Source organism: Cygnus atratus, chromosome 18 (genome assembly GCF_013377495.2).
Source record: "Cygnus atratus isolate AKBS03 ecotype Queensland, Australia chromosome 18, CAtr_DNAZoo_HiC_assembly, whole genome shotgun sequence".
Taxonomy (NCBI): Eukaryota; Metazoa; Chordata; class Aves; order Anseriformes; family Anatidae; genus Cygnus; species Cygnus atratus.
The window spans coordinates 12,707,252-12,719,043 of record NC_066379.1 but is presented as its reverse complement, the minus strand read 5'-3'; the positions used below and the strand labels follow the sequence as shown (position 1 = coordinate 12,719,043).

The window sequence follows — 11,792 nt, the reverse complement described above, 5'->3', positions numbered from 1 at the left end:
TGCTTGGTCCACAAGATTTAACATTCAAAAGAAATCTGCTCACCCTGATCCGAAGGAGCAAGTCTGCATACCACGCTCCTAAGCTAAGAAGAGAGGGGTAGGCGTAACGCGTCCACGATTCGGGCACATTGTCATAGAAGAGAGCGGTTGCCAGCTCTTCCATATCTGATGTAATCGTTAGTTCTCCCTTTAAAAAAGAGAAAAGTCTGGGCAGTTTTATCTGGAAAAAGCAAGACTGATGGAAGTATTTGATTTCAAACCCAGTACAAAGCACAGGGCTGGTACTGCTGGACTGTACCTCACGTGATGGGATGTGTAAGAGCATGAGCAATGGTAGCCAGGTGGTTTGTACAAGTCAGGGTTTGAAACAAGCAACAGCCATTTGCAAATCACGAGAAATTATTTGGGAGGGAGAGGTGCGTCTTAGCCAGCTACCTAAATGCATACCTTTAGTCCCAGATCTAATTCTTTCAGAGAGCGCCTGATTTCGTGGGTCAAGATGTTCATCCTTTCACATTCCTGGAAGGCAACCACCACGTACGGTGTCTTGTCCTCCACTTTAGCCATGATCTCCATCATGTTGAATGGCTCTGGCAGCTTCTCAATGATCTCGTCTAGCACTGACTTCACCTGGAAAGAACAGACCATAAAACTCCTCTTATCTAGGGAAAAAAATGCTGCAAGTTAACAGTTAATTAAACTAGTAAGATTTTTCTTTTTCTGCCTTTGTGCTTTCCTATGCTTCCTCCTTTGTTAGTAAGTCTCTATATTTTTAGTAACTACTCTTGAATCTTAAAAAGCTGCAGCTCCGTGTTAATAGCTCGGAAGATAAGATCTCAAGCTAAGATGACTGAACTTAAACTGTAAAATCCAAGGAGTCAGAAGGAAGACTTTAAAAAAAAATGAAAAATTCTGTATTTTTAGTAGTTGTCATCATGAAAGGAAGTTACTAAGCATGCTCTAGCTGCTGAGGATGCTGTGTGTGAGCACACTTCGCCTTTGGCACGTCTCTACCTGTCAGAGTAACCTTTCTGAACACTGCTGCCTCTTGTAACTGCACCCTGTGTTCATGTTGAGTAAACACACGCAAACTGGTGGGCAGCGTTTCTACCCTCTGGGTTTCACAGAGGTGCTGGAAGAGCGCAGCTAATGGCCCTGAGGGTGACCATGGCACCACGCTGTGTGCCCTGGCTTCAGGCCCCTGGCTGCGGTGGCAGTGCTGCAACTCAGCAGCTGTAGAGGGGCGAGGTGCTTGCTTCAATTACATTGCCAGTACCAAATGGAAGGGAGAGCATGGACGCACAAACCCAGTGCAAACACACTCAAATAAAACCTCCTTGGAGGAGCATCCAGCTCGTGAGCGCTGAGCTGGCAGCCCCCCCTGTGCCAGGCTGACAGCGTGCAGCCTGCTGCTGTGCTGGCATTGCACCTCTGCGCTCTCCTGCACTGGCAGGGATCGGTTGTCCCTGCCGCTTGCATTCTCTGGGTGGCTGTGGGGGGGCCTCTCTCTGCCCTCCCCAGCCGGCCCCCTCATGGCCTCTGCAGCACCCGTGTTCGCTGTAAAGAAGCAGAAGCTTCACTTGCCTTTTCCTCCCGGGAGACACCGGCACCTCCTCCAGCATCCGATTCTTTGGGCTGCATTTCTAAAACTGTCCGAAAAAGCCTCTCCGAAGTGACGGTCAGGAAGCCGATCTCTGCGTTGGGGTGAAGGCCGTACAAGTAGGGGCTCTCTGGGGGCAGGTTGTCATCGATGTACTCGTGGTAGCCCTGAGCACGAGGCAGTCACTGATGTCACTTCAGCGGCTACTTACATATGAGCAGAGTTTCACTTCAGCCTTGAAAGTGCATCATTGTTTTTCTGCTGATGGTGCTTCACAGCTAGTTGGCGTTGCTTATTTAAGATGATTTTCCACTTGTCTTAAATAAGTCTTTTCCTTACCACACCAGCCACAAGAATCATTTTTCCAGTGATTCTGCCTGTTTCCACTGGATTGAAAAGGCACTTTTTTTCCTACACTCCCTCTTGGTTTGCACAAGGGAACTGTGACTAGCATGCCTTAATCCAGAGCAGTGGTTTTCCACAGCAAATTGTAATGCTAATTACCACAGCCTATGATGAGAGAGGTCTATCTTACCTTGTAATCCAAGCTGGGAGGGATCAAAAATCCTGGAGCTAAGTACAGTTCCCCGTCCAGCATCTCTGCACTGATGTATTCACTCAGGTAAGTCCGACACAGCCGGCGGTCCCAGTCGTCTGTGATGTGCCCACCGTACATAATTTCACCAAAGAGGTACCGGAGATCATCCCACGGTACCTACAAGGAGATAGATGCTCCCCGTGAGCTTCCTGTTGCCTGTGGGGCTCCAAGAAGCCCCTTGCAGGATGTGAGGGTGGCTGCATGCGTCGCTGTAGAGCCACACGAGCTCTCAGTTTGACCCATGGATGTGGCAGTGCCCCAGGTCCTGCAGAAGCAAAATGGAACAGGACACGGGACTGTGGCCATGGAGGTGTCTTGTGCTCGCCCACAGATTGCCCCTGTCCCCGTCTGGGCTCGGCCACGGCGCTCCTGCACCCTGCCCTCTGGCTTTACTCAGGTCAGCAGTGCGCGCGGCTGAAGGGCATGGCTGGGCAGGGCTCCGCTCAGGGTGGGAAGCCCAAGCCTGCTCCTTGCACCGCCGTTCTTGGGGCATGCTTTGTGTTCTGGGTAGAAAGGCGTGTTTAAAAAAAAACACCACAACAACCAAGCCAGGGGCCCGAGCCAGTGTGTGCTCTGCTCCCAACGCGTGCTCAATGCGTGCGTGCCACAGCCCTGCTGCACAGTTCCCACAAGAGGAGGCGTTTGTGCAGCAAACCAGTGCTTTGTTCCTTCCCCTGAGGTGTGGTTGCTTTGTAAAGACCTTACCTTTGGGCTGGCCTCCAGGTAATTGTACAGGACGTTAATCGATATGGTCAGGTCACCGTTATTGAAGGGGTAAGACCTGTTCCAGCCCTGAGCACCAAACTTGCGCCGCTCTGCCACCACAGCGTGGAAGTAGCAGAGTGCAAACAGGATGCATTTGAACTCAGTCTCTTTGCTGCACATCTCTAATGTGTCCTGCAGTGGAAGAAATGAGAGTGGGTTTGCGAGTGAAAAAGCGAATATCACCATCAGCCCTCTGTCTGTTGAAGAAAATTTACAGGTGATGGCAAAGCAGAACTGAAGAGAGTATATTTAAAAAGAAAAGAAAAAAAACAATACATAAACTTATCTTTTAAAGGCTTGCTGACTAGTTAATTATTGCGCTTGATTGTTCATTAAAGAAATGAGGAATTTATACACACAGACATGCTCAGGCTCACACCCCCGGCATGCTTGGCTGGCTGGTTGGGGCAGCGCGGTGCCGCCCGGCTCTGGGGCAAGCCAGCAGCCTTCCAGCGCCCACCCAGCCCCGGCAGCCCCGGGGGCTCCAGCTCTCCCCGACGCCCGTGTGAAGGTGCCTGAGTCTGGCTCCTGGCACAGCACCGATGGGGGCTTGGCACCGGGGCTGCGCGGCCGGGACCGGGGGAGCCGGCAGCAGTGGGGGGGCAGCGCGGGGGGAGCAGGGTGCAGGTACCTGGGAGAAGAGGTCGAGGGCTTTGTGCAGGTTGGCGTACATGCCGGTGGGCGGCTCGTTGGTGATTTTGATGGCGTTCTCCAGCAGGCCCTGCGGGATGATGTGTGTCTCGGCGCTGGGGGCCGGCTCGGCACTCATGAACACCCGGTAGTCTGCGTGGCTGCCCATGCCGTGCCGCTCCACCCGCTTCTCCAGCGTGCCCAGCCAGCGTGCCACCAGGTGGATGTTCTGCAACACAGAGCCCTGCTGTACGGTGTGCTCTGAAATTCAGCCTCGGGAATCGCTGCTGTGCAGGGAGCAGCTGCAGCGCGATGTGGTGCTGCTCGGGCTGGGGATGCCACAGCAACCCAGGCAGCGCTGCTGCTGCAGTGTGGGGAGCGCTGAGAAACCAGCATGCGGGGCTCCCCACGCCAGGCCGGCAGTGCCGCGGGCCTCTGCACACTCAGCTGGGCTGCGTTTGGGAACCCAGCTCCCGGGGCATTGCGGTGCCATGGGGCCGAGCAGCCCCCACCCACCTGCAGGATGACCCAGTGCCCCTGCTCGGCCGCCACCTCCAGCGCGCGTTCTGCCACCACCTCCTGGCCCTGCCCCAGCGAGACGTTGTGGATCCTCCCATTGTCGATGGTGAAGTTCAGCTTCCTGCCTGGGGAGGGGAGACAGCCACAATGCATATTTTGTTAGGAAGATGGGGCTGTGCAGCTCCTGCCATTAAATGAACACCAAACCAAAGCCTTTGTGAACTGGTGCTGGCTGAGGAACCAACTCACCCAGGGCTTCCACGTCCTTCAGAGGGTCGACGCCAGGGGAGAGAATGAAAAACACGGGTGTGGAGGGGCTGCTCTCCTCGTATGACTTGGAGAACTCAACACTTCTTCCTTCCACAAACTTGCTGCCCATCTTCTCTTCCACAAAGTTCCTACAGAAAGGCAAAGCCCCACATGTGAGCCGGGAACAAATGCGCTTGCTGGAGACACGGCCTCTCGCTGGGGAGGAGCTGAGCTGCACAAGCTGGGCGGGTTTTGGGCACCTGACGGCGTAGGTCATCCTGTCCGGCCGCATGCACCGCAGCATGCACAGCTTCTGCAGGGCCGTTTTGTTCTTCCACTCCTTCGGGAACACCTCCTTCTCAGGCACCTCAGACTCGACAAATTTTTTCCATCGCTTTGCTGAGCCCTCGATGTCACTATCCAAGTTCTTGAACTCATCCATTTCCGAGAGGGCCTGCAGGTCCGGCAGAGGAAGATGGGACCCTCGCTGGGCGCTGCTCCACCCGGCTCGGGGGTCACCGCAGCACCGGGCGCGTGGTGCCACAGACGGGTCCTGGCAGCTGTGAGAGCGGCCCGGTGCTGGGCACGGCTGTTTCAGGGTGAGGAGGGGAATGGGCCCCCCCCCCCCAGGTGTGCAGGGTGCCAAGGGTGCCAGTGGAACGGGGGTGCTGAATGTGGGGGCATGTCTGGGACATCCCTTCATGGGACAAGAAGCCGGGCACACGGGGGGGACGCAGCTACTGATGATGGCCCAAACTGCAGCAAAACACAACTTGACCGTAAACATTGTTTTGCTGTTGAGAGCAATCTTTTGTCCATTTGCCCTTACGCCCTCCCCTAGCATGAGCAGGAAAGGCAGGGCACAGCGAGTGCAGTGGGAGGTGCTGCCTCTGGAGCCTGTCAGGCAGCGGCTGGACTCAGCACCCATTCTCAGCACCGCTGCCCCTGCTCCTTCCCGCTGTCTCGTGGGGCCAGGAGGAGCCACCTCTCACCACCTGCAGCTGGTGTTGGCTCTGCGCTCCCTCCCTGGGTGCCACGGCTCAGCCCGAACCCGCTGCCACACCGCGCTTGGGACTGCACCAGCACCGATGATGAACTCAGGACCCACCTTGATGCCTCCCCACCCCTGGGACTGCAGGAAGTCCACAGGGGACGCAATGCCGGCCTTGAAAGGGAAGCGCAAGAGGAAGTCTAGCTCCAGCGGGCTCACTTCTTTCTTGATGGCCAGGATCTGGTGAGAAGGGAGAGCGTTGTTGTGGCTGCTGCACAGTAGCCTGCAGCCCTGCGGCACAGCATGCACTGGGCAAGAAGCTCCTGAGCCTCCAGTGGCAGCACAGCAGTAGGAGAATGTGTCTAAAATAACACAAATTCAGAAAAGATACTACAAAACAGCAGCCTGATGCATTTGCTCGTATTACCTGGAAGGCAACCTGGGCCAGGAAAATGAGTTTGTCTCTCTCAAAGAGTCCCCGTGCAGTGTACATGAAGACTGAGTAGGTGATCTCGTCTGTCAGGTTGATCACCCTTTGCTTGACGTCCTCGGCCGGAGTCGTTCGCTGAATGGCTTTCTCAAAGACCACGTTGAAGGCCTAATGGAGAGCCAGGGTGGGCTCGGCACCTGTGCTCCTGAGTGCTTTATTGGAAGCATAAATGCTGGAATGCCGAACCTCCCGCATCCCCCAAACGCCTGTCCCATACAGATCAATTACCGCCTCGCTTTATGCTCACCTTTAGGGAGAACTGGTAGATGGGGTTGATTTTGTTGAGGTCGCTCAGGATGAAGTACAGTAGGGATGCTCTTTCTGCCGCTGGCCTGTAGTTCTCCCTAGCAATGTTTATTTCACCTTCTGTGACTTTCGCTTCTTTCACCTGGAGGCCCATGAGCATGGTGTTACTGCCGCACCCCGAGGCAGCGCCCGATCCCCCACTGGTGCCCACGGGGCCGCCGCTCCCGGCGTGGGGGCAGCTCGCCTACTTTCTCCTCGATTTCCATGGCCGTGCGCTTCATTGTCTCTAGGTTCTCCACCAGTGCGGTGTCCCCCAGGAAGTTCCCTGATGCGGCAGAGAGCCGGGCGAGCAGGGAGTCCTCCAGCTCCTTCAGGTTGATCTTAAACTTGTTCTGGCTTTTTGTGAGATTTGCCTGCAACGCCAAAGCCCAGGAGAGCCGTGACTCTTTCAAGAGTCTGCGGTGACCCCCCCTGGCATTGCTGGCCAGGATCTGCGCTAGGAGCTCCCTATCAAAGAGCGTGCAGTAGACTGCAGCTCATTAGCAGTTTCACTGGCTTTATCTTCTTCTGTATTAATTATAAATCCTCTGTTTACAAGCACAACACTGGACAAGGGGATGCACTGGCTGGCTGAGTGATAGGTCCCCGAGAAAACAACCCCAGCTCATGAGGCCCCCCAATGGCGGCCGCACGGACGCAGGCGCAGCAGCGAGCGCACCGCAGGCAGCAGGCACGGGGAGAACAAAACCCACGAACGATAAATAAACAGACCAATAGATCAATAAATAAGCAAAAGCAACCACAAAAACAAACAAGCCAACCCCCAGCCCCCCAGAACACACAAAGGAATCGGTCAGCAGAGAGAAGCTGTCTCCCCGCTGCCACAGCCCCCGCCGCCGGCCACGCACCTTCAGGTCCTCCAGGTCCGGGCGCTCCTTGGCCACGACGGCGGCCAGCAGCTGGTCCTCCAGCCCCTCGCGGGTCACCAGGAAGTTGATCAGCGTGCACTGCGCCTGCATCTCGGGCTTGTAGTGAGGGTTGAAGTACTTGGTGTGCAGGATCAGACGGAAGCGCGGGTGATATTCCACTTCTCTATCGCCTATCTTAATGTATCTGTTCAGGCAATTAGATTAATTTCTGTAGATTTGGCAGTGACTTCTGAAAGAGAGAAGCCCTCCACCCATGTGCTGTTTCCAGCCCCTCAAGATGTTTTTCTCTGCTCGGGAAGTGGCACAGCAAGGGCAGAAGAGCCAAAACAGCCTGGGCAAAGGACCGAGGAGCAGAGGGAATCTGAGGCTGCTTCTGGGCTCCTGATGTTGTGGGCACCGCACCATGAGCCCAGGGAAGGCCACCAGGGGTGCAGCTCCCCGCAGCCGCAGCCGGTGCGGGCAGTGCTCCTGTGTCAGGGCTGGGAGTGCCAACGCGGTGTGGGATATGGGGCAAGAGCCCCATCACTGACCACGCGCCCGTGTCTGCCGGGAAGAAACATCCTGGTTTATCAGGCTTTATCCTGCAGGTGCACTGGGGGACATGGTCTTCTTAAATCACTAAATGAACCAGACTCAGTGGACCAGAACAGCCCCAAAGTCCCTTTGACTACAAATGTAGACCATGAGAAAAGTGAGGGATGTGGCATGGGGCTCCCATGTGAATGGGGGATGGATCCGGCCCCAGCTGCTGTCATGCAAATGGGGCATAAACAGACATTTTAGGGCAGCAATGGGTCTCCCAACACGTACAACTCCTTGGCCACCAGAGACAAGTGTGCGTGCCAACCTGCCCTTCTTGATGGTGTTCCTGCCCAGCAGGTGGTCCAGCACCGGCTCCACTGTCTCACCGATGTCCTCGATCAGCAGCGTGTGTCCTTCAGAAACTGCCTGCTCGATGGTGTCCAGGTAGCTGCAGCCGGGCAGGGAGGGGGGCTCGTGGTGAGGTTGGGCAAATGCCCCCCAGGCCAGACCCTGCAGAGCACCCTGGCCCCTGTTGCTCTCAGGTGCCTCGGTTCCGATGGGCGTGCAGAGCCCGTGGGGCACAGGGGGAGGGCAGCCGGCCCCCCGACCCACCTCCTCTGGCCCAGCTGGATGGCTTTCAGCTCCTCCCTGTATTTGTTCTTGATCCACTTGATGCCCTGCAGCTGGGCGTCCACGACCAGCGGCCACCGCTGGGTGTTGCAGAGGATGGTGGCGTTCTCGGTGGACGTGCGGTCACTGGGCAGCCCCTGGTTGCTCCACGCAGCCACGTCAGCAGCATCGGTGAGGAGGCTGAGGGGGTCCAGCCCCGGGGTGGTGGGGATGGGCACCTGCCATGGGGGGGATGTTGGGTGCCCGGCCCGCGAGCAGCGTGGGCCCCTCGGTGCCGGGGCAGGGGGTAGAGCTGCCCAGGGGGCTCCGCAGCCGCTCACCTTCAGCGCCTCAAGGTAGGGGATCCAGTACTTCTCCATCAGCTCGGCCCTGTACTTCTTGGTGAAGTAGCCGACATAGGACACGAAGGCGGAGATGAGCAGCACGTCCCCGCACAGCGTCTTCTCCTGCTCTCTGAGCATCTCCACCGACTCAGCCCAGCGAACATTTTCGGACGCCAGCCCCCCGATGAGCCTGCAGGGTTGGAGCAAACAGCAGCTGCTGCCGGCACAGTGCAGGGACCCAGCCGGGACACGCAGTGCAGCCCTCGCCAAACGCCCGGTTCGATGAATCCAGCTCTGCTTGTGAATTTGGCAGAGGGGAAGCTCGGGCTGTGGGCTGCCTTTGCCTCAGGGCCCACAGCTCTGCGGCTGCACCATCCTGCCCCACCGCATCGCTGCGAGTTTCTGGCCCAATTCGCATGTGGGAATTTTTAATCTGGGTGAAGTGAGGGGTCTGAATCTGGCATTGACCCAAAGGTCAATGTTGGAGGGAGCAAGGCAAGGCAGGGTGCAGCAGGTGGTGCCAGCTGCTTGCCCCCAGCCCCATGCTGCTGGAGCCCGTGCTTGCACAGTACCTGTTTGCTAGTGTGATGACTCTGTTAGTTGCATCAGCCTCTTGCTGACATTTGATTTTCTCAGCCGTAGCTTTCTCAAACTGTGCAGTGAGAGTTGCCAAGTTGGCATTCAGGTCCTTCAAAAGACAACACATTTACAGTTAGCTCCCACACATACAAAATGCAACTGCAGCAAGCTTGCAGGCCAGGAGAAAGCTTTGCAGGCTCTAATGAGCTTGCAGTCCCTGTTGAGAAGACACAGCACCTGGACTCCGGGCTGTGCAAATGATAAGAATCATTCTAATTCATTGCTGGCATCTCTCCGTGGCCCGCAGCTGAATGGTTAGCAGCTGATCTGGAGCCATGGTGGACGCCGGCCAAAGCAAACAGCCGCGGGCTCCAGCAGCCAGCCCTGGATGGGGACTGCCCGGGAGGCAGCGCGCACTTACTGCGATCTTGTTCTTAATGCGACTGAGTTTTTCTTGCGCCTCTGCCAGCTCTGCGTTCGCTTCCTCGAGCGCCTGCCGCTTGGGCTCCACGTCACAGTACACCTCATAGAAGCGGACGATGTTTAAACACCAGGAGCACAGACCTGCCGCGGCCGTTGACTTTGACATTATAAACTCTGGATCAAAGCTGGGGTCTGACTGGTAGGGCCTGGAGAGGGAGAACATGCTGCGCTGAGCCTCCCCGCCGAGGCCAGCGGTGGCTCCTGTCCCGCTCCACTTGGTGCAGCTCATGGGCGCAGTTTTGGAGGGCAGAGCCTGTGTCTGGGTTTGGTGCTCGGTGCTGAGCAGCCGGCACCTGCGTCCCGCTGGCACCCCATCCCCTGTCCCCAAACCCGGGTGCTGCTCAGGGTCTCCAGAGCACAGGTGCATGAGGATGCTTTGTCACGGGCTGGGGCAGGAGGTAGTGGGGGCGGTGAGGCTGCGGCAGAGTGGGGCTGGTGCCCCCGGGTGTGCTCGTGGCCAGGGCTCTCCCCAGGCAGTGTCACCCAGGGCCCTTCGGAGAGCTGTCTGTCCCCAGCCCCGCGCCGGTCCTTCCCGGGTGGCACTCACTGAAACGCCTTGAGGCACGCCTCTGGGATATGCTCCTTGTCAAACTTCTTCAAGGCATCAAGGAAGGTGTCTACTTTTCCCATCATGACCTTTGCCGCCTTCCAGCTCTTATCCTTTGGTATCTTGCCGTTGGGCGCTGTCAGGATCATCACGGCTGCCGTGACATTCACCACCGCTTGGGGTGGGGACCCAAAGGACTTCAGCTCTGTCAGGTTGTTCTGGGAAGGGACCAGGGGCTGCTGAGCATCGCCTGGCACAGGGCAGGGCTGGGGTCCCAGAGCAGTGCTGGTACCCCTGGGGAGCTGCACCCCACTGGGGGCTCTCACACCTTGTTGAGAGTGTCGAGGGCCTCCTGGGCGGCGATGAGCGCGGGCTCTGCCTTCACCAGGTCGGTCTCACAGGCTTGCCGCTTTTCAGCCACATTCTGGGGAGGCAAGGGGATGGGACAGGGTGAGCAGCTGTGCCCAGTGCTGGCTACGGCCACAGCGCCACGGTGCTGACAGAGCTCGTGCTGCCCCAGCCTGCGTACTGTGTTGATGGCCTGGACCTTCAGCTCCTCCTCATCAGCGATGGCTTTCTCCTTGCTGACCTTCTCCGTTTCGACGCCCACCACGTGGATCAGTTTATCTGCATCCTCATTCTTCTGCTTCAGTTCTGCCTCCTGGATCGCCAGTTTGGCTTTCAGGTCGTCCACCTGGATGGAGGAGGATGGGAGTGGGTCGGATGCCTTGCAGCAGCAGCTTGGTATGGCTCGGATCCCCGGCCACTGTGACCGCCCTGCAGGAACCCCTGGCCAGCAGCCCTGCACTGCTGTGCTCCCATGGGAGCTGCTGAGCTCTTTGGTAGGGGCTGCACTGCTGCCTGTGCGATCCCACCCCAGCAGCCAAGGCGCCGATCACCCGAGCTGAGAGCTTTTTGTGGGGCAAGCTCTGCTGAGTGCCCAGTTCTCGTTGCCCTGCTCGCTCCCACCGTCCCGCCCCAGGACGGGAGCAGGCACCTGCGACGCTGTGCTCTGCAGCTTCATCAAGCCGTTCTCCAGCCGCTCGATCTTGGCAATGAGCTCAATCCTCTTTTTAGAGAGCAGGTTTTGGTAGAGCTTTATCTGCTCCAGGAAGGTCTTTGGTGTGGTGTAATTATAGCGTCTCTCTGTGGCCAGGTAGATCTGAGACATCTCCTTGACACTTGTGTGGACGTAGGACATGAACTGGCTGATGGAGACCTTGACCTCGGGCTGCATCAGAACACCACAGTGAGCACTGCTGAAGCACACACATGAGGGGTAAAACCAAGTGTTTGTGCAACGTTAGCTACGCATCTAGCGGCAGAAGCCGGCAGGCAGAGCGCTGCTTCTTGATAGCAGCACAGCACATGGCTGAAAAATGTAGGTGGTCACAACAAGAACGTTCGTTCTCAAGCCCTGCTTTGGTTTTCCCCAGACTCCCATCATCCAGGTTAGCCTGTGCTGCACTGTGGAAAAGCTGGTCCTGGCTGTTAATTGTGGTGTCTTTTTAAGGACAAGAGTTTCGTCCCACGTGCACCGCGTGAGGCTGCAGCCTCTGACACCAGCGCCAGCTGGGAGCTTGTCCCCACTCCCCATCCCCGGGTTCGCTGCCATGAGCAGGGAGCAGAATGCAGCTGCTGCTCCCCTCGCGGCGCGGTGTGCCCTGACCCGGGACCCCTGCGGCGCTCAC

General features: G+C 57.2%; 1 protein-coding gene across 1 annotated transcript in view; it reads right to left on the bottom strand.

The window, feature by feature from the left end:
- DNAH17 (dynein axonemal heavy chain 17) overlaps positions 1-11,792 on the bottom strand; it is a 36,925-nt gene that overhangs the window by 1,869 nt on the left and 23,264 nt on the right. Inside the window, exons 56-78 of the mRNA XM_035568652.1 lie at positions 11,099-11,332; positions 10,631-10,795; positions 10,430-10,525; positions 10,102-10,319; positions 9,493-9,700; positions 9,065-9,180; positions 8,490-8,682; positions 8,152-8,387; positions 7,865-7,987; positions 6,997-7,201; positions 6,337-6,501; positions 6,090-6,230; positions 5,780-5,950; positions 5,470-5,592; positions 4,622-4,815; positions 4,362-4,510; positions 4,110-4,237; positions 3,595-3,822; positions 2,904-3,095; positions 2,136-2,315; positions 1,585-1,767; positions 448-630; positions 44-187 (exon numbers count right to left, since the gene is read on the bottom strand). Coding sequence (XP_035424545.1) covers positions 44-187; positions 448-630; positions 1,585-1,767; positions 2,136-2,315; positions 2,904-3,095; positions 3,595-3,822; positions 4,110-4,237; positions 4,362-4,510; positions 4,622-4,815; positions 5,470-5,592; positions 5,780-5,950; positions 6,090-6,230; positions 6,337-6,501; positions 6,997-7,201; positions 7,865-7,987; positions 8,152-8,387; positions 8,490-8,682; positions 9,065-9,180; positions 9,493-9,700; positions 10,102-10,319; positions 10,430-10,525; positions 10,631-10,795; positions 11,099-11,332 — 3,975 coding nt within the window. The remainder of the gene's footprint in view (positions 1-43; positions 188-447; positions 631-1,584; positions 1,768-2,135; positions 2,316-2,903; positions 3,096-3,594; positions 3,823-4,109; positions 4,238-4,361; positions 4,511-4,621; positions 4,816-5,469; positions 5,593-5,779; positions 5,951-6,089; positions 6,231-6,336; positions 6,502-6,996; positions 7,202-7,864; positions 7,988-8,151; positions 8,388-8,489; positions 8,683-9,064; positions 9,181-9,492; positions 9,701-10,101; positions 10,320-10,429; positions 10,526-10,630; positions 10,796-11,098; positions 11,333-11,792) is intronic.